General features: G+C 35.9%; 1 protein-coding gene across 5 annotated transcripts in view; it reads left to right on the top strand.

The window, feature by feature from the left end:
- TENM1 (teneurin transmembrane protein 1) overlaps positions 1-22,710 on the top strand; it is a 787,960-nt gene that overhangs the window by 598,941 nt on the left and 166,309 nt on the right. For all 5 annotated transcript variants that reach the window (XM_003135358.5, XM_021080670.1, XM_021080671.1 and 2 more), the window contains 3 exons: positions 9,890-10,075; positions 11,655-11,678; positions 14,376-14,522. In XM_003135358.5, coding sequence (XP_003135406.2) covers positions 9,890-10,075; positions 11,655-11,678; positions 14,376-14,522 — 357 coding nt within the window. The remainder of the gene's footprint in view (positions 1-9,889; positions 10,076-11,654; positions 11,679-14,375; positions 14,523-22,710) is intronic.

Here is a 22,710-nt window from a genome sequence, read left to right as displayed (position 1 = left end):
ATTGCAAGTTCAATTTTGTTTTTATTTATTTGGAGTACTGACATGTTTGGATTTATACCCCATCATTTTCTTTTGTGTCTCCTACTCACATTATTTATTTTTCATTGACTTCTATCCTTTTTTCTGCCTCTTCTTTGATTGACGGGGTTATCTTAATTCTTTTCCCTCTTTTTCTGGTTGAGAAGTTATTATATTCTGTTTCTGTTCCTTTGGTCATTATCTTTAATTTCTTAAAATTTCATTAAAATATAACATATGTACCAAAAGAGGACAAAAGTCCTAAGTGTACAGCACAGTTCGTTATCAAAATATGAAATGCATTTTAACCATTGTGAATGTATTCTACCACTGATAGGATTTTCCTCTAACTTTTGATATAAAGAAGTTCTTACTTTTGATAAATTCTGATTTATTGTCTGTTACCTTTTATGGCTAGCATTTTTGTGTACAGTTTCAAAAATATTTTTATACCTTAAAATCATAAAAGTATTTTCTTATGTTGAGTTCTAGAAGCTTTGTCAGTTTATGTTTAGTACATTCTATCTGGAATTGATTTTGTATATGAGGTGAGGTCGAGATTAATTTTTTTCCTAATGGACATTCAGTTTCCCAGAACCATTTAATTTAAAACAGTAGTCATTTCCCACTTGCCTACAGTACCACCTTTACCATAAATCAAGTATTCTTCTATGTATGGATCTATTTTAGGACTCCATTTACTCTCATTAGTCTCTTTGCCAATATACCAATACCCCCTGTCCAAATTAACATAGCTTTATAATAAGTCTTGCTGTCAGAATATATCTTCTCTTATTCTGCTTCTTTTTTGGCTAATCAATATTCACACAAATGTACAAACATACATAATTGCTGATATATTGATCGGGGTTACACTGAATCTGCAGAACAATTTGGGGGAGATGGGCATCTTTAATTTTGAGTTTTTGAATTTGTGAACATGTTATAACTTTCCATTCATCCAGATCTTCTCTAGTTTCTCTCATAAAGCTTTGTAGTTTTCCAGTCTAGTACTTGCAAATATTTTGTTAAATTTATTACTAGGTGTATGATATTAAATTTATTCCTAGGTGTATTATATACTAGGTGTATGATATTATACTATTATAAATGGTATTTAAAATTTTTCTTCTTGTTTGATGTTGATATGCAAAAATAACTTTTTTCATCTATATTAACCTAGATATCTAAGTGCCTATTGATCATGGTAAATTCACATATTAATTCTAATAATTTATCTATATAGATTTTTTTGGAGTTTTTTATATAATGATTTTTATTTTTTTCATTATAGCTGGTTTACAGTGTTCTGTCAATTTTCTACTGTATAGCATGGTGACCCAGTTACACATACATGTATAGATTCTTTTTTTTTTTTCTTTTGTCCTTTTTAGGGCCACACCTGCGGCATATGGAAGTTCCCAGGCTAGGGATCTAATTGGAGCTGTAGCCGCCGGCATATGCCGGAGCCACAGCAACACCAGATCCAAGCTGTGTCTGCGACCTACACCACAGCTCACGGCAATGCTGGATCCTTAACCCACTGAAGAAGGCCAGGGATCAAACCCTTGTCCTCATGGATACTAGTCGGATTCGTTTCCGCAGCGCCACGATGGGAACGCCACATGTATAGATTCTTTTTTCTCACATTATCATGCTCCATCATAAGTGACTAGATATAGTTCCCAGTGCTATACAACCTTTTTGTAGTTTGTATATGCAGTCATATTATCATTGAATAATGGTTATTTTATTTATTCCTTTTCAATTTTTATACTTTTTTTTCTTTTCTTACATTATTGCACTGTCTAGGATGTCTAGAATTATGTTATATAGAAGTGATGATCATAGGCATCTTTTATCAGTCTCAATAATAGAAGAAAATGTTTTAAAACTTCTCAATATTAAATAAAATTTGCTGTGGGTTTTTTGTAGTTAATCTTTATCAGTTAAAGTTCTTTTTCGTATTTGCTATAAATTTTCATCATGATCATTGTACAACTATAAATGTAATAAATTCATTAAGTAATAAAAGATAATATAATAAAAAAGGACATATTAGAAAAATTTTTAAACTATGTTCATGATTTGGATCTTGAATTTAAACTAATTGTGGTTAAAGGAGGGCTGGTGTTTGTAACCTTTCCATTTATATTCCGAAAGAGTCTAGCAGTACATGTTAACTCACTTGGTGTCTGATAAAAGACTTCAGTTACACTGAGATCTTTAAGAACTGCAGAGAATGACTGGGAAAAAGGTAAAAACAGAGGGCTTTCAATCCAAGTGTTAAGCTGATGCTTGTTTTCCTTGTAATATTCTGGCCAAGGGAGTGTTTTAGGAATTATCAGGTGTAACAGATACTTTGTGCATGGACGATTCACATTCCAGCAGCACACTTCTATGGTAACTTCAGTATATTAATGGAAATAAAGTGACATTGGAAGAAAAACTATTTTTTTTCCTCTAATTTCTTGAGAATACTAAAATTTGAGATTTAAGGTCTTTTTTTTTTTTTTTTGGCTCTTTTTGGGGCCGCACCTGCAGTATGGGGAGGATCCCAGGCTAGGGGTCGAATCGGAGCTGTGGCTGCCAGCCTGCACCACGGCCACAGCAACGCCAGATCCAAGCCGCATCTGTAAACTACACTACAGCTCACGGCAACGCTGTATCTTTAATCCACTGATCAATGTCAGGGATTGAATCTGCATCCTCATGGATACTAGTTGGGTTTGTTTCCACTGAGCCACGATGGGAACTCTGAGATTTAAGGTGTTAAGTGTTGAACAGTCATATCTTTCAGTGCTTGGGGGAATGAAGTCTTAATTAATTTTTCAATATCAAACCTGAAAAACAGTTTTTCAAAAGAAATAACAATGCTTTATTTTATTCTTAACATTTCCCAGGAACACAGCTTAAATTAAGAATTTATGATGATCTAAACAGTTTTATGTTTTTTTTATTTTTATTCAAAAATTGTTTTCTTTAAACAGTTTTAAATGCAAAGATATTATTCCTGTTTTAAGTCATTTCTTTATTTTCATATCTGTCTAAAAGAGGAAAATATTTACTTTATAAACCTGTTTTGAATAAGTCATACCATAAATGTGCTACACAAACCACAGTGTGTGTGTGTGTGTGTGTGTGTGTGTGTGTGTGTGTGTGTGTGTGTGTGTGAGAGAGAGAGAGAGAGAGAGAATGTGTTAGTTCTGCACCTTGGCTACCCATATTTTATTGGACTCTCTAAAGATAAATTTTTTAAAAAATTCATAGACTTTTAAGTTATCTCTTAATAGAAGTATTTCCTGCATAAATTCTGTCTTTTTTTTCATTAAAAGTTGAGCATCCTTAGAGTTCCTATCATGGCTCATCATTTAACGAATCTGACTAGCATCCATGAGGACATGGGTTCGATCCCTGACCTTGCTCAGTGGGTTGAGGATCTGGCATTGCCGTGGGCTATGGTGTAGATTGCAGATGCGGCTGGGATCCTGAGTTGCTGTGGCTGTGGTGTAGGCCGGCAGCTACAGCTCTGATTTGGCCCCTAGCCTGGAACCTCCATATGCTGCAGGTGTGGCCCTAAAGAGCAAAAAAAAAAAAAGGTTGAGCATCCTTAAAAAATCATGAATCTGATTTTACGTCTGGAACGGAGTTCTTTGACTTTGTGCTATTGCCAGGAGTATTTAAGGGAATACATTTTTTAAAAATGAGTAAATAATAAACTCTGTTTTAAAGGAAATAAAAACTTTGTTTTTACCTAAGGTACTGTTTGTGACTTTAAGTATTTAAACCTGCATCCATTTTGCTTGCAACCTAAAATCTTAAACATAAATGTCTTCATTTATTTGCAGTTTAATTTCCCCCAAAATGTCTACATTGATAATGACCCCATGGGTTCTTTTTCTAATAACATAAAATACTGTTATTCTCAATGAAATGACTTTTTTTTTTCCTTTTGGAAGGCATACCATTCATTCAGTGTCCTAAAGCACATTGTATTATGGCATCTTAAAGTCAAGTACAATATTCCAAAATGACTAAATAAAATATATGCTTGTACTGTTAAAAATTTTTAGTAACTTGTTTTTCTTATTACAAAAACAGTATGTATTCCTAGTGGATAACCTAGAAAATATAGGTAAACAAAACAAAGAAATATAATCCCACTTGTCTAATAACCATAGGGCTATTTTAATGTGTATCTTCCATACCTTTTTATCTGTATATATGTATAATAAAATGAAATCATATACTACATAAAAAAATTTTCATCATGAGTGAATGTTTATTAGTTTACTAAATACTCACTATATATCTGGGGAGATCATCTTGAGTTTTCTCTTTTATTCCATATATGACGATGAATTATAATGATTGATTTTCAAATTTTAAATCAATCTTGCATTTCTGGAATAAGCGCACATTGGTCAATATATAATTTCCTGTTACGTAATACTAGTTTTGCTGTGTTAATATTTTGTTTAAGGTTTTTGCATCCATATTCATGAGTGAGATTGGCCTGTATTTTTTTCTTATAATATCCTTGTCAAAATTTTATATCAAGGTTATGTTGACCTCATAAAGTTTGAAGTGTTTTCTCTTTTTCTATTCTTGAAAAGTTTATTCAAGATTGGCAATTCTGGAGTTCCTGTTGTGGTTCAGAAGTAATGGACCTGACTAGTATCCATGAGGATGCAGGTTCAACCCCTGGCCTCACTCAGTGGGCTAAAGATCTAGCAATGCCATGAGCTGTGGTACAGGTCACAGACAAGGCTTGGATCCCACATTTCTGTGGCTGCAGCGTAGGCTGGACACTGTAGCTCCAATTTGACCACTAGCCTGGGAACTTACACATGCCATGGGTGCGGCCTTAAAAAGACAATAAGTAAATAAATATTGACAATTTTCCTTCCCTAAAAGTTTGGTATATTCACAAATGAGGTCATCTAAGACTGTAATTTTGTGTGTGGGGGTAATATTTTTCATTGTTTATTAAGGTTTCCATTTTTTCTCATGATCATTACAAGTTGTATCTTGCTAGGAATTTGTTCATTCCACTGCAAGTTTTAAATGTGTTGACAAAAAGTTATTTGTGATGTCCTGTTATGATGCTGAAGGATCTTCAACAATGTCATCTTTTTCATTCTTGATATTAGTTATTTGGGTCTTCTGTATTCTTGATCAGTACCCATCAGGGGTTTATCAGTTTTATTACTTTGGCTTTATTTATCCATTCTATCATATGTTTGTTCCTATTTAATTAATTTCAGCTCTTGGAATTATTAGTTTCTTCCTTCTATCCTCTTGGAGTTTACTTTGCTCTTCTTTTTCTAATTTCTTAGAATGGATGCTTGGGTCATAGTTTTTTTAGCTGCTTTTCCTTTCTGCCTTACAGTTTTTCTAATACACATAGACTGAGTTATATTACACAGATTTTGATATATGGAACCTTCATTTTCATTCATTTCAAAATATTTTACTTTCATGATGATTTCTTCTTCTGTGGTTCATTCAGAAGTCTATTTCTTAATTTTCAATTTATGTGGATTTTGTCTTTTGTTACTGATTTCAAGTTTAATTCCATAGTAGGTAGAAAATATACTGTATGTAATTTCAATATTTAGAAATATGTTTACACTTGCTCTGTAACCCAGAGTGTGGTCAATATTTGTAAATGTTCCAAGTGCACTTGATGTTAGTAATCATTTAATGCAGTGTTCTGTATATATTAATCATATCAAATTTGTTAATCATGTTGTTCAAATGTTCCATATTCTTTCTGAGTTGTCTGCTTGTACCTTCAGTTAATAAGAAAGGGAGTCTCTGAGTATAATTGTGAATCTTTTTTTTTCCTTCAGTTTTGCTTCAATATTTGGCTTAATGTTTCCTTTAGTATTTGAAATTTCTTAGCCGTTATCTAGTCAAGTATTTTTTCTGTACCCATGAGACTGACAAAAGCTCTACCCAGCCTCTGAGCCTTCCAACTGCATCTACTAGAACTGACAGACCCTTCTAGGGGAGAAGCATCCATAAATGTCAGACTCACCTCTCTGGGTTTTCATTTTCTTCTGGAATTTGGCCCAGTAATTCTTTACTCTGTCGTGAATTCTTGTCCAAATTTTTTTAAAAATATATTTTGTCTATATTTTCTTATTCTCATCACAAGAGTAAAAATTACTTAGGTCACAATCGCTAGAAACAGAACTCTTTACATTTTTATATATGTGTTTGACAAAGATTACATATCTCTTACCAAACTCCTGAATAATATAAGGCTTTAGAAATATTGAACACAGGGCACTCCATTGCACATATTATGATAAGGTAGTATCTTATTTCTCTATTGTTTTCTAACCCCCCAATTTTATTAATATGAATAGTAATAATAATTATTGTTTTTGTTATGATATAGTCAGTACTTCCTTGCTATCAATTTGGGCTAGTAGATAAATTATTAGTTCCCATCTCGTTGAGACTGCAGCTTTTCAGGGGGCATCCTTGCTTTCTGCAGGAGTTTCAGTGCAACTCCCCACCTTAAATGAGCCAGAGACCTCATCTCTTTTCCCTTCGTGGACACAAATACCCAACCCCCTAGTTATTACTAGATACAATAACACCTCAAGGCTGCCAGTGGGTTGACTTACATGTTTACATCATTGACTGTTAGCACCCTCTTTGCTTCTGGTGTTTGAGAATTTCTCTTTCTTGTGAGCGAATACATGCAATTTTTAAAATTATTACATTAGATTCAGTATTTCTGAAAGTTTATATTGAGGTGGTTTAAAGATAGCTTTTTCTGCCATTTTGCTGATACTGTTCATCTTGTCATATTATTTTTCAGGAAATCATCAGAATGATATTCTCCTCTATGTCTAAAATATATAGTTGTATGAAGCAATGTATGCAAAATTGTTTGCCTCTAATTATTTCAGCTATGACATGATTGGCTTTGACCAATTTAACTCCCTAATCTTAGAAAGGCCCTTTCAGTTCAGCTTTTAGTGTCTTAAGAAAGGCCATTAAAGGGAGCACAATTACAATATCAATTCACTACAAGAACTGAATTTGAAAATCTAGAGTAGGGGAGTTCCCTGGTGGTCTAGTGGTTGGGATTCAGAGTTTTCACTGCCAAAATCAGGTTCAATCCCTGGTCTGGGAAGTGAAACCCCAATCAAGCCACTGCATGCTGTGGCCAAAAAAAGAAGGAAGGAAGGAAGGCAGAAAGGAAGAAAGTAAAGAGAAGGAAAGGGAAGGGAAGGAAGGAAGGGAAAGGAAAGGAGAGGAGAGGAGAGGAAAGGAAAGGAACAGAAGAAAGGAAATCCAGATTATCAATCAGAGATTCGGGTATAGAGGTGCTAATTCAAGATTAACCTACTTGAGCTACTATTTATTAGGCTAAGTCCCCCTGTTTTTTTTTTTCTTTTTAGGGCCACACCTGCAGCATATGGAAGTTCCTTGGCTCAGGGTCAAAACAGAGCTACAGCTGCTGGCCTAATGCCACAGCCACAGCAACGCCAGATCTGAGCTGCATCTGTGACCTACACCACAGCTCGCAGCAATGCCAGATCCTTAACCCACTGAGCAAGGACAGGGATCAAACCCGTGTCCTCATGGGTACTAGTCAGGTTCATTACCACTGAGCCACAATGGGAACTTCCAGACCCCTATTTTTGTATGTGCTGCATCCTGGACTTTTCTCACAATATGGTGATACCACACACAGTTTCCTATTTACTCTTCCACCCACTCCAATCTGGCTTCACAACTACCATGTTATCAATACAGCTCTTCCTAAAATCGCCAACAATTTCCATGATGGTAAATCCAATGGGTACTTCTCTGCTCATGTCTCACTTGACCTGTTAGCAATATATGTAACTATCCCCTTCTTCTTGAAAAATTGTCCTCTCTTGGCTTTAGCTACAACACAATCTCCTAGATTTCCTCATGTGACACACTGCCTTCTCCTTCTAAAGTCTCCTTTTTTGGTTCCTCTTTTTCCACTTTATCTTTAAATCATTAAGCACGTCAGGGCTCATTCCTTAGGGGATATCATCCAGTTTCAAGCCTAGATGCTGAAAACCAGCTATATGCTAATAGTTGTCAATTTCATATTTCTAGCACTGGCCTGTCAAATTCATATGTCTTTCTGCTTAATTGACATCTTCATTTGGCTATTTATACATTACCTCATAGTTAATCTGTTTGATTTTCCACTTTATTCTTCCCTCATCCTTTCCCATTTCGTTAGTGGCAGCATTATCCACCCATTTGTTTAAGCCAAAACTTTCATTTTTACCTTTTCTTCATTTCCTATATCCACTCTTAAGGAATTCATGTTGGTTCTACCTCCAAAATATATCTCAGTCTGCCCAATGACCCCATCAGGCGTAAATACTATTACTTTCATTGTGTAGTTACACAAGCAGAGATTAAGAAAACAAGTTAGTAATTTGCCTAAGCGTACACAGCTTTTATGCAGAGGAATTGTTATTCCAAACCCATCACTCTTTCTATGATACCTTGACCCTCAAAGATACTTGTGAATGAACTAGTGAGCATATTAATCTAGATAGTAATAAAATCCATAATCACAGCTTTATTAAAAGAATATTCTCACATACTAAAAAATAACTCAGCTAACTACAGATAGTACTTAATTACAGGGTACCACTGATATCATCGTTTGTCAGTACTTCTCAATATATAAAAGTAGTTTCAGCATTTGAGGCTATGAAAGATTACAGGGCTTCCAGAACATCCTCTTTTTCCTTCAAGGTTACATGGGCAATTGTACCTAAAACCTATTGCATGCTTTCAATAGGCATTTACCTCCTTTCTGCTCTTCCAGCAAGGGAATTTGATCAAGAAACAAACTAGCCAAACTTTTATCCCAGCTTCCCTACTTGATTTTATTAATGTTGAATATTTCTCAACAAAAAACTAAGGAGACAGAAGAAAGAAATTGGCAGCTAAGAAGACTGTATTTTGGATAGGAAGACTGTATTTTAATCAACCAAGAGTCATTTTAAATGCTTAAAATAAATGCAAATATTTTTAGTATGATCAGGGAAAACCAGTTGATTACTTTCACTGGCAGCTTTACTTCTTGTATATTATTAATTTTATTAGAAAGTTATCATCTTTCTCACTGTAAAACCTGTTTTTCTCAATGAAGTTAGGGCACTGTTTTACTCTGTATGTGTGTGTGTGTGTGTTTTCCTCAGTGATTTCTTTCTTGTAACATCATAAAATCCCTGCAACGATGTCTGTGATCCTAATGAATTTTTAGTGAAACCCATTTGACATTTGGCACTGACTTCATTTCTAAGCCTCGAATGCTGTTGTCATTTTATGGACTTCTCAAAAGCAATTTGATTTAGAGTTTATTTTGTACATAGTGACATAATTACCTTTTAAACTGAGTTACTCAAATGCTAGAGGTCTTTGTGACATTTGTTTATACATTTTTAAAATTTTTATTATTTTTATTATTATTATTTGCTTTTTAGGACCACACCCGCGGCATATGGAGGTTCCCAAGCTAGGGGTCCAATCGGAGCTACAGCCGCCAGCCTCCGCCACAGCCACAGCAACATCAGATCTGAGCCACATCTGCGACCTACACCACAGCTCACAGCGATGCCAGATCCTCAACCTACTGAGCGGGTCCAGGTATTGAACCTACAACTTCACGGTTCCTAGTTGGATTTGTTTCCGCTGCACCACGACAGGAACTCCCACATTTTGTTTATACATTTTAAATATTAGGCATAGGCTGAGATTTGGGGGAGACTAATGTCTTTTGGACTAGTTGTAATAAAATAATGTAAAAAATGTTTAAATAAATATATTTTCTTTGAATTCCCCACAGAGCTCTGTACCATGGAGTGTGGTAGCCACGGAGTCTGCTCAAGGGGAATTTGCCAATGTGAAGAAGGTTGGGTAGGACCAACCTGTGAAGAACGCTCCTGTCATTCTCACTGTGCTGAGCATGGCCAGTGCAAAGATGGAAAATGTGAGTGTAGCCCTGGATGGGAGGGCGACCACTGCACAATTGGTAAGTACCACTATACGTTGAACAAAGTAAATTGGATTAATTGAAGTAAAGCAATCTAGCAAGTCAATCCCCAGGCACTTTGTAGAATTTGAGTGGGAGGAGAGGAGAAGTAGGAGGGTTGACCATGAGTTTGAAAATTTTCTTAACTGGGAGGTTTCCTGTTTTGTTGATAATATCTTACTTATTTCTGTGCAACTTCCTTTCTTATCACTTTAGTATTGTTTATATTTTCTGCTTTCAAGTTCTTTGAGTTATTCAAATGAAAGATGACATTAAAATAGTATCATTAATTAATAAGAAGTACTTTTATAGTAAAGGTAACATTCACTGCCCATTTTTCCTTTTGAAAAGTATAGGTTATTTTGGTGGAAAGCACTTAGAGGCAATTTCATTAAATGGGATTGCTTTATCATGGGCCATTCATATCATTAAGGGCTGTCTTTAATGTGTATGAGAAAGACGCTCCTGACCTACCATCAATAGAACATCTGTGCTGAATTGTTTACTGGGTAGTATAGAGTTTGTACCAAGGCATTCACCCTCTCTCATCCCTTGTCACCAATTTCATTAATCTCTAGGATGCTGCCTGGGAGAACAGTCTGTGGGTGTGAGAAAGCCTATGTAATAATTACTCTATCATGTGGTCTTCACACTATAAAAACCCTAATAATAATAATAATGAAAGTTTCAATTATAAAATACTTCATTTTCTAAACAAAATCAAAGCCCTTGACACATACATGTATCTGCCATAAAGATTTCCTGCCTAGACAGAAAAACAAGTAGATTCCCATTGTTCAACTAAGAAAATTGGGTCACAGAATGTTCCAGTGGAATTCTATGCACACACAGAAAATTCATATAGTACAAAAGCAAGCGTGGGCCTCTGAGTACCCAATTCATTGTTTGTGGGCTTTTTGGCCCACTAGACTTTACTACAGATTTCATTTTTAGGTGAAAGTATTTTGTTATAATGGTTGGAACCTGCCAAAGTAATGTATAATATATATAATATATATAACATATAATTTTAATAAACTGCATTACCACTCTGCGAAAGGTACAGTAAGTCTTGTTCTGTGACTGCGGAAAATATTTAAGATTCATTAAAAAGGTGGTGAGAGGTGAGATTCAGATGCAGCTTAAGTAATTACATTCCTGCCCTAGAATAAGTTTATTGCCTTCACATAAGAGGATTTAAATATTGTGATGATTACCAAAGGTGGTTACTCCAGAACTCACTTCTAAAAGGTATTACTAATAAGAAGTTCAAGCTAGTGCTCTTTCATGAAAGTTATTACCGAAATGTAAAAATGCGGTTCTTATACTTTTAATGAAATATGACACTTTTTTAGGAAGCCTAATAGAGTTTCTCGCAGAAAAGCCATTAATATCTTTCCTACAGAAAATATTATTCACAAACTACACAGGCCAGCGTACCAACTTTTGAGCTGCAGGCTTTTCAGAGTTCACAGTTTGCTGTTCTCCTCCCAGGCAACAGATGGTAAACCATTAGTACTTGTTGTATAGCTTTGGTCTCCTGGAAATTCATTCAATCACTCTTTTCCCTCCCTTTTAGCTCACTACTTGGATGCTGTCCGAGGTAAGTTTTTTCTCACTAGGTTTTATAACAGAAAAATATTTGAAACAGAAAATGTGCATGTGGGAATGGAAGGGTCGATGGAGTTTTGGTTTTGTTTTCTTTTGTTTTGTTTTTACTTTTGGCAGTCTTACTTAAGAGTAACATTGTCAGATTCATGTGGTTTTTTGGGGTTTTTGTTTGTTTGTTTTTGCCTTTTTGTCTTTTTAGGGCTGCACCCATGGCATGTGGAGGTTCCCAGGCTAGGGGTCTAATTGGAGCTACAGCTGCCGGCCTATGCCACAGCCACAGCAATGCCAGATCCCAGCTGCATCTGCAGCCTACATCACAGCTCATGGCAACACTAGATCCTTAACCCACTGAACAAGGCAAGGGATTGAACCCACAACCTCATGGTTCCTAGTCGGATTCGTTTCTGCTGCGCCACAACAGGAACTCTGGGTTCATGTTTTAATAGACTTAAAAGTAATTTGCTTTCCCAACATCAAAGATTCAATTTTTTTTTTTTTGCCATAGAGTTTAATGAATTATCTTTAAGAATTATTTTTTTCTTGTTTTTATGTTGAGTCATATGTGTATGTGTGTATGTTTTTTTGGGTTTTTTTTTTTTTTTGCTATTTCTTGGGCCGCTCCAGCGGCATGTGGAGGTTCCCAGGCTAGGGGTCGAATCGGAGCTGTAGCTGCCAGCCTACGCCTCAACCACAGCAATGGGGGATCCAAGCCGCGTCTGCAATCTACACCACAGCTCATGGCAACACCGGATCGTTAACCCACTGAGCAAGGCCAGGGACCGAACCCGCAACCTCATGGTTCCTAGTCGGATTCGTTAACCACTGCGCCACGACGGGAACTCCCTGTATGTTTGTTTATATGACACAGAGAGGTAATTATTAAATTAACTATGTTTAAGTAGACAGCTCAACTTTTTCTTTAACATAGCAGTATATCATTAAGTCCATGTACAGTGTCCTTATGGTGGCAGAAGAGTTATTCTATTAGTACCTCATCATCCATCCCCCAGGGATCTGCATTTACTAGAGATCACAGTGGTTTTTCTGTCAGATATCTTGGTGCCTTTCATTACCTCAGCCTCAGAAGGTTGAAAATATCCCACTCAAATTATCCCTAGTGTCACTTTATCCATTGTATATGTATGAGAAAAGAACTAGATTAAATTTCTTTCTTAATCTTAATACATGTTCATACTATGCTATTTTGTGAGGAAAAAATATATATAATATACATTTACATAAATATGTAATCTTTTCATATTTTCTAGCAGCCATCTGTCATTTTATTTTAAAATTTTTTCGGAGTTCCCATCATGGCTTAGTGGTAACAAATTTGACTAGTGCCCATGAAGTTTGATCCCTGGCCTCGCTCAGTGGGTTAAGGATTTGGCATGGCTGTGAGCTGTGGTGTAGGTTGCATATGCAGCTTGGATCTTGCTTTGCTGTGGCTGTGGCGTAGGCCAGTAGATACAGCTCCAATTTGATCCCTAGCCTGGGAATTTCCATATGCTGTTGGTGTGGCCCTAAAGACACAAAAAAACTTTTATTCTTCCTCTGGTCTGTTGATAGTTGCTTGGAAAACCATTTGGAAGGAACACTGGGTTACTTGTACAGATTTGAAAAAACACATTCTTTTGCTCTTTATACTTCTGGAATTTTCTTTTAAAGAAAGGAAATGAAAAAAATATTGATTGAACTGTCTTCCATAAAATCCAAATCTGGTCCTGAATTGCTACTGGGGAAATTTCTAGAAACTGCATGCCATTATTGTTGTCTCTGTTTTTCTGCCCACTGAGCACTTAGCACATGCACAGTTGCCCTGTGGAATGGCCTAGATCTGAACTACTGTTAGAAAGAATAGGTCAATTTTGAGAAATTAAAAGTCTAAATAGAGACCACGGTCAGAGTTTGATCAATGGGTAGATGTCATTTAAGCATAACAGTTACCTCTTGCCTATATTTATCCAGTTATTCTCTAGAATTCCAAAAGTCTAAATTTGGCATGCATTAATTCCATAAACATTTGTCAAGCACTTACTAAAGCTATACTGTTATACTAGTTTCTGAGAGAGATACCAGACAAGTAAATAATCAATCCTTAGCCCTCAGATCAGTAATACTCTTGAAGAGAAAAGCTGAATAGATGTAGAGCAACTACAGCACATTTCTAAGTCACCAGATGGGCAAATAATGGTATGGTCTGAACTGTATACCAATATGCCTAAGTCCTGAAGCAACACACCACAAGGGAGAAATCAGCACAAAGTAGCAATAGTTAGGAGAGGTATCTCTTCATAGAATCTGCTGTTTTTTCCCAACTTTTTGTCCATAACTTGACACAATATCATCCATCCAGTTTTTGATCGAGATGAGGAGATACCTATTTTGAAAAGAAACAAAAAGCATTTCTTGTCCCCATCATAGTTTTTATCCTATCTGAATCAGAGGTTGGGAATTGGGGTTAGCATTATTAATGTTTAATTGGCTCTCTAAGGAAAAGCACAGTAGAGTAAGTGATAACAAGTTCCCTGGGAAGGTGTTGTAAGTAAGCAAGCTCCTCTCCCATTTATTCAGCACCTCATCTGAATGGAGCCCAAATGGTTCGATTTTTCCCTATAGGCAGATAAATCATTGTTGGCCATTCGCATTCTGATGTCTCTGTGATTGTTACTCTCTGCTATCTTTTCAGATGGCTGCCCTGGGCTCTGCTTCGGAAATGGGCGATGTACCCTAGATCAAAATGGTTGGCACTGTGTGTGTCAAGTGGGTTGGAGTGGGACAGGCTGCAATGTTGTCATGGAAATGCTTTGTGGAGATAACTTGGACAATGATGGAGGTGAGTCATTTATTAAATGTTCATATAAGAAAGGAATATCCCAGCCTCTAGTGCCATGATGACCAGTCTGGCCAAAAGTGATAATTAGGAATCTTTGGTATAAACAATATAAGGTCATACTATTTTTAAATCTCAATTTATTGAATACTTACTGTAACCAGGCAATAATCAAAACTCTTCCATGTAGTATGTTTCATTTAATTCTCACAATAATACTAGGAGTTATAGGTACTCTTTTCCCTATTTATAAATGGGAAAACTAATGTTTGGAGTGGGGATGGTAAGTGACTTTTCCAAGATCACACAACTAGAAAGTAACAGAACCAAGATTCCAATTCAGGGCTATATGATTTTAGTTTCTATTTTCTTAATTGCTAAAACCATGCTTCCTGCCATATCTATGGTGTTTATTATACTAAATGAAATCAATGTACCACTGTTTAAACTGTCACACGCTAGTGTAACTTACATTTTACACACTAAGTAGTTTTCTTTGTTCTTAGTTGTTTAGAGCTCCCTCTTGTGTCTTTACCTTTCAGTAACACTTTATATCTTTCAAAGGATACAGCATTAAGACAATTCACAGCAGAATATTTTATATTTAATTCAAGAGCTGCACGTGTTTTAAAAAGCCATATGTGGCTCCAAGGCCTAAGGCTAACCACTTCTATTTTAATCAAGCAAACAAAGGCATCTAATACATTGTGTTATCAGGCCTCAAAACAGCCCAAATCACCTCTAAGTGAGCCTAAATTCTCACTTTGGTCTTACTTTCTACTCAAAGAAACATGAAATTGACAAAACATTTTTCTTTCTAATTTCTGTACATTAACTTAAAATGAAGTAGGTTATTAAATTTGACTCCTTAAGCTTTCTATGTGTGCTTAGGAAATTATATACCTTGTCATTTAAATCTAAATGGGGATTAAATCAATAAAGTAGCAATCAGTTTAAGTATCAAATTGTATACCAAAATGTCCTCTTTTATTGTTCTGGCTTACAGTTTACCTTTAAAAGTTATAAGGCCTTACGAATTTTAAGTAGAAGCAACTTTCTTTTTTTTTAATTTAATTTTATTTTTTTTTATTTTCCCACTGTACAGCAAGGGGATCAAGTTATCCTTACATGTATACATTACATTTACATTTTTTTCCCCACCCTTTGTTCTGTTGCAACATGAGTATCTAGACAAAGTTCTCAATGCTACTCAGCAGGATCTCCTTGTAAATCTATTCTAAATTGTGTCTGATAAGCCCAAGCTCCCAATCCCTCCCACTCCTTCCCCCTCCCATCAGGCAGCCACAGGTCTTTTCTCCAAGTCCATGATTTTCTTTTCTGAGGAGATGTTCATTTGTGCTGGATATTAGATTCCAGTTATAAGTGATATCATATGGTATTTGTCTTTGTCTTTCTGGCTCATTTCACTCAGGATGAGATTCTCTAGTTCCATCCATGTTGCTGCAAATGGCATTATGTCATTCTTTTTTATGGCTGAGTAGTATTCCATTGTGTATATATACCACATCAGAAGCAACTTTCTGATTAAGAGCACAGGACTTTGAAGTTAGAATTTCTGTGTTCAAATATTAGCTCAGAAGAAATGTGCTTCTTTCTGGCTCTATGGTTTGGGATAAGTTTCTCACTATCTCTGTGCTTTAATTTCCTTACCTTTAAAATGAGGCTGATAATAACTGTCTAATATGGTTGTAATAAGTATTCAACAAGATAATACATATGAACTACGTAAAAGATAATAAACCATACCAATCACCACCCCCCAACACCAATTGAACATAAGCACTTGCAAACAACACAGAGGATACACACAGAGTAAACTTAGGATAACAGACCATTTTCTAAAGAGACTGTGGATACACACAGAGTAAACTTAGGATAACAGACCATTTTCTAAAGAGACTGTTTACTCCTTATATAAATTGAAAGTTTTGTTTGGGAGGCCAGAGTGAGACTTTCAATTAAATGGTACACTAATCAACTATTTACTTGACTTTTATGGTCTGTCAAGACTCATCTTCACCTTCCTTCCTTTACTTCCTTTTTATGATATGGCCCTTGCCCTTTACTTCCTTTTTATGATATGGCCCTTGCCCTTACGTGTCCTTTCCTCTACACCCCTCATTCTATGTCCATCATTTAAGTCCCATCTCAAGCCATATCTCCCATGCCACCTCTGACATCCACCACCCCAGTCTCCCATGGTGTTTATCATATGTGCCATACAATCAAGCACTTAATTATATCCTGTCTATATTGTTTTCTTGTTGGATGTTAAGTGACCCAGAGTCCATAGTTTGATACCCACTATAATTACTAATAAGATTAGCTCACTTGTAGCCAGGGTTTACTATGTACAAGGCACTATACTGAGTCCTTTATGTGAATTATTTCACGTAGTCCTTATGAGGTAGAAACTACTATTAACACTTACTTTACAAATTAGGAAAGTGAAGCAGAGAAGTTAAATAAGTTACTCAAGATCATATATAAAGTAGATGATAGAGTCAGTGTATAAACCCAGGTGATCTCCCTCATTCCAAAAAGGATTTGAGGTAGTAAAAGAGATATCTCAGTTGACATATTGATTAAAATGTTATGCTCAGAAAATACGTTAACAGCCTATGCAATTTTAATTTCTGATTCAGAGTTGAACCAAAATAAGTTTCCTGACTTAATAAAGTACAGCTTGATAAAGATAATTGAATATTTACATATCAAGCATTTTTATGGCCTCATGGTCACCTCAAGGCAACCAACAATGTTTAATAAATGGATCAACTAAATATTAATGAAGTAATGGATTATCAATTTTCAATATCTGTGGTAAATATAGATAGAAAAAGTATAGAAGATTTTTCTGAATGTATACTGACCTATGAACATGTGTATCTATGTGGGATTCAAAAATCAAAGACCCTGATTGAGTTTAGTGTATTTTTATCATTGTCTTTTTAGGGAGTAGCGAGGGGAGGCTCTTTGAGAGATTCAATTACTATTTTTTTCCTTTGGTAAGATTAAGATGATATTGATGACAAAAATTCAGTTCTACCTTGAGATGGGAAGATGAATTAAATATCCGCTGAAAAACCTCATGTCTAAGATTTTGGACAATAAATCCATTTTTATACTGTTTAAGTAGCATCCCTAAAAGTACATTCAATGTCCTTCATTTCGTACATTCAGCTTTTCAGCTATGCAGAATGACCTGATTCATTCCAGCTATCCAGAATAGCTGGATATGACTAATGACTAATATTTGCATATATGTTTGTGTATGTATGTGTGTGTGAGTTCTAATTAAATCAGAAAGTGCCAATTGAACTTTTTTGGGGGGAGGGAGGTGGTCCTAAATTTTTTATGTTAATTCTTAAGAAATCATCCCAATTTAAAAAAAAAAATCACTTTCCAGCAGTTGCTTCAAGTAGCTGCTACCTGATTACTCCATATTATTGCTGATACTTTAAAAATTGCAAGGGGTTTTTTTTGCATTCTAATCAGCTTTGAATACTCATTAGTATTACTGCTACTTCCTGCAGCTTGGACTTTAGTTACACTCTGATTCAGTGCATTGTGACTCTTAGTAACTAATTGGGCTGCATTGAATATGTGGGTGACACAGGTCTAGGAGCCACCTAAGAGCTCCTTGAATAGTAAAAACAGAACAGAGAACAAATAACCTTTGGATTTTTTTTTTCTTAACATGCAAAAAAAGAAAACTATCTTCTGCATTGTATATGTAAGAACTAATTACCACAAAAATCACAAATCTATCAAATGTCTTGACCGCATGTATCTCTTTTTCAACAAGCACCTACCATGTGCACAACGTTGTGCTTAGGAGGAGTCTTAACTGTATGGTGACCACATATTCATGTGTTGAACATGTGTCCTGATTTAGGGTTTGGAAAATATAATAACTATACATTACATGCACATATAAATTGACATAAGGAAAAAAGTTTAGACATTATATTAACTGAATCAAAACAGCTAAAACAAAGAATAGTGAGAGCAAGCTAGAACTATCAGATGTTAAAGAATATTTTAAAAGTATGATAATTAAACAAAGTGGTACTGATGTAAAAGTAGACAGATCAATACAACTGAACAAAAGCTCAGGAACACACCCCAGTACAAATAAAAATTTAGTATATTATAAAGCCAACATCAAAAATCAGTGGGGAAAAGAAGTGTTATGACGTGAGTGGTGCTGAGACAACAATTAAGAAAAAATATTTAGGGAGTTCCCATCGTGGTGCAGTGGTTAATGAATCCAACTAGGAACCATGAGGTTGCGGGTTCGATCCCTGCCCTTGCTCACTGGGTTAAAGATCAGTGTTGCCGTGAGCTGTGGTGTAGGTTGCAGACGCGGCTCGGATCCTGCGTTGCTGTGGCTGTGGCTGTGGTGTAGGCCGGCGGCTACAGCTCCAATTGGACCCCTAGCCTGGGAACCTCCATATGCTGTTGGAGTGGCCCAAGAAAATGGCAAAAAGACAAAAAAAAAAAAAAAAAAAAATTTAGATTTTCAATTCATACCATATTCCAAAAGAATAAGATAAATAAAAACACTCCGGCTGATTAATGAGTTTGAATGTAAAAGAAAACTCAATTAGAAGAAAATATAGGTGATAGATTTCAAGATTGAAAAGACTTTCTTAAATATAAAAGCTAGGGGAAAAAAAACCACAATAGGAAAAAAATGATGTTAGACTTAATAAAAATTTCAAACTTGTTTATGTTGTTTGGCTAAGTTTATAGACCATCCGGCATCTTTTTGGAGATATCAAAATCTGCACTGTGTGATATGGTAGCCACTAGCCACTTGTGGCAATTTAAATATAATTTAAATGACATTAAAAATTCCACTCCTTGGAGTTCCTGTCGTGGCTCATTGGTTAACGAATCCGACTAGGAACCATGAGGTTGCAGGTTCCATCCCTGGCCTTGCTCAGTGGATTAAGGATCCGGTGTTGCCATGAGCTGTGGTGTAGGTTGCAGACCAGGCTTGGATCTGGCATTGCTGTGGCTCTGGCGTATGCTGGTGGCTGCAGCTCTGATAAGACCCGTAGCCTGGGAACCTCCATATGCCTTGGGAGCGGCTCTAGAAAAAGGCAAAAAGACAATAAATAAATAAATAAATAAATAAATAAATATTCCACTCCTCATTTTCACTAACCACATCTCAAGTGCTAAATAGTCAAATGAAGCTAGTGACTACTGCATTAGCTCATTATCTAGAGCATTCCTATCAATGGACAAAGTTTCGTTGGATAGCACTGATCCAAATGTTTGATTCAAATATTTATTTTCCTTTCAGCCTTTTTATATTGGGTACCCAGTTTTCCATTTATTCATTCATTACTACTTCCTGCTAAGTATTGTGCTTGGCACTGAGGAGAAAATAACAAAGAAGACAAGTCTGTGCCTTCATGCAGCTTTTGGTCTAGGAAGGAAGACGGGTATTAAACAAGAGACCACACAGATAACTATTTACAATGATAAAGAGAGCTATAATTTTTTAGAGTACTATAAACATGTATAGAAGGACCTAACCAAGTTTGTGTGGCAAGGGAGTCCTCATGTGAGTCAGAGGAAGAATGTTCCAGGCCAAGAAAATAGCATATATAAATGCCCTGAGGTGAAAATGTACTAGGCCCTTCTAGGATGTGGAAGGCAAGTCATTGTGGTTGGAATCAGGGAGAGATTGGTGGGAAATGAGAAAATGGGGGTCGGGGGCACTGATCGTATTATACAGAACATTGTGACTGTTTTAAGATCTTCAGCTATCTAAGATTACATTTTATTCAATCACATCATAGAGGAAGGAAGGTGGCTTCTGTCACTGTGGAAAGATTGTCAAGGAGGTTAAAAAGATACAGAATAAGAGTGTTTAATCAAAATAGTCTTTTTTCCCTGATCCTTGCCACATGTTTGTCCAAGCTTCTTTTACACAAACTCTTCCAGTGGTCTAATATTTATATTCATTGGTAAAATCAATAAGTTAATTGCCTAAAAGAGAATGATCTTCCAGGAATCATTCTTCATAACAAGTCACTATTCATTAAGAACAATAGCTATTTGCAAGCCCGTTTTATGATGTAGTGTTTCTAGATCTAGAAAGCAGCACCATGGGTGAATTATGAACACACATAAGCTCATGGATCAATAAGCCTCATGTTTTGAATGTCACTAACATGCTGCAGTGTTTAATAAATAGGAAAATGAAATAGAAGGAGCAATGAATTGATAGCATTTGCTCTGTTTAAGGTCTAGACCCTTTTCCACATTTACTTCTGACCATACCCCCCTCATTTCTAAGCAACCCATTTATTAGAAGATCATCACTTAGTTGTGAGAGCCTAAACTGCCAAGTGATTCCAAATGCAAGTAGAAGTTGGAAAATCTAAACTCTTTTAACTCAGTTAACCATGCTGTAAGTGGCTCTCTCACGTTATCTATCAACTAAGGCTGGACTTGACATCTTCCTGCTTTGCAGTGGTGAAAATGAATGAGATGATGTTTGAAATACAGGATGTAAGGTAGGTAATAAAGATGTGGTATCAGTGAAGAATCTATTTGTAACTTGCATATTTTTGACTCATTAACTGAGCATTTATTAATCTCTAGGTACACTTATAAGTGTCATAGAAATAGGACATATAGGACATCCATTTATTCATTCAAGAAATATTTATTCAAAGCTTACTTTGAGCTAGGCACTGTTCTAGCCTGAATAAAAAGACTAAATCCCTGTTTCATAGATGTTATATTCTAGTTGTGAGAGGCAGACAATAAACCAAAAAAAAAGTTTTAAATAGTGTGATAGAAGATCATAAGTGTGGTGGAAAATTTTTTTTAAAAGCAAGGGGAAAAAAGAATAGGGAGTGTGGGACAGAGGTGGATTTTTAAATATCATTAGAGAAAGCCTCACTAAGAAGGTGGCATTTGAGTAAAGACTTAAAGGAGGTGAGGGGTAAGCAATGTTGATATTGGAGAGAAGATTACAGGCATAGAAATAGTGGAGAGGGAGTTGTGGGATACGGTAATGGGAGGTAAGATCGGAGAGGTAAGAGAGAGACAGTGAAGAACCAGACTGTGAGAAAGTAAATCATGTCAGTACATGGGATTTCATTCTGAGTGATTTGGGAAGCTGTTGATGGCAGGTGGGGGGGACATAAACATTAATGGCATTTACTTTCCCAGTGCATAAAAAGTAAATGTATAGGTTATAGCAATAACAATGATAGTATAGGTATATGTGCAATCCCAAGTGCACTTGAGGCTCTCCCACTTCAATCCAGCCCCCGTCTTAATGATAACCAATTTTGAATTTGTGAAATTCAGTGAATAAAGATTTACCGTAGTTTTAGTGTCTATTTAGAGCCACATAGGATCCAACCTAACCAAGCAGAGTTCACAAATTGAACACATTCCATCTAACCGAATATGCTACAGAGAAGTTAATTGCCCTCTGGCCAGTGCTAAGACAACTTCAATAAAAGTAAGTTTGAACATTTTAAGCTTCCACTGTGGACTACTGGCATCTACCCCTAGGACTCTCTCCCTAGACTCTTTGTAGTCTCTACAGCCTAGAATTTGGTTAATAGCAATAGCTAACATTTATCAAAAGTGGTAGCTACTAAACACTAAGCACTGTACTAAGCTCTGATCCTTAGCACATGTGATCCTTACAACAACTTTATGGAGTAGATGGTTTTTTTTTTAATTATTATCCCCATCTAGTAGATGAGGAAACTGAGAATCCAGGAGTTGCACTGATTTGTCCAGGATTGTATAGATTGTAAGTGGCAAAGTCAAGGTTCGAATCAAAGTTGTCTGATTGTCTTACCTTAACCACTTACTGTGTTCTCAATGCTACATTAATCAGGCACTTGGAGTTCTTACAGCCTAGGTCAATAGTACTAGTAATACTGCTTAGATGATGATGTCAACTTGTGATTTGTGGTCAGAACACTGGGTGTTAATATGACTACCATATTGGTTCCAAGCATGCAGCCACATTTAGCTTCCCCTCCTTTATTTGTAAAATGGAAATGAGAATGTCTACCTAACAGGGAGTTTGCATTGATTTAGGTGAAATAATATATGTGGAAGTACCTAGTACCATACCTGACAAATATTAACTATGTGTTTCCAAATCCTTTTGGAT

The sequence above is a fragment of the Sus scrofa genome, chromosome X (assembly GCF_000003025.6).
Source record: "Sus scrofa isolate TJ Tabasco breed Duroc chromosome X, Sscrofa11.1, whole genome shotgun sequence".
NCBI classification, from domain to species: domain Eukaryota; kingdom Metazoa; phylum Chordata; class Mammalia; order Artiodactyla; family Suidae; genus Sus; species Sus scrofa.
Note: the sequence above shows the minus strand (reverse complement) of the source record. Positions and strands in the feature narration are given on the sequence as shown.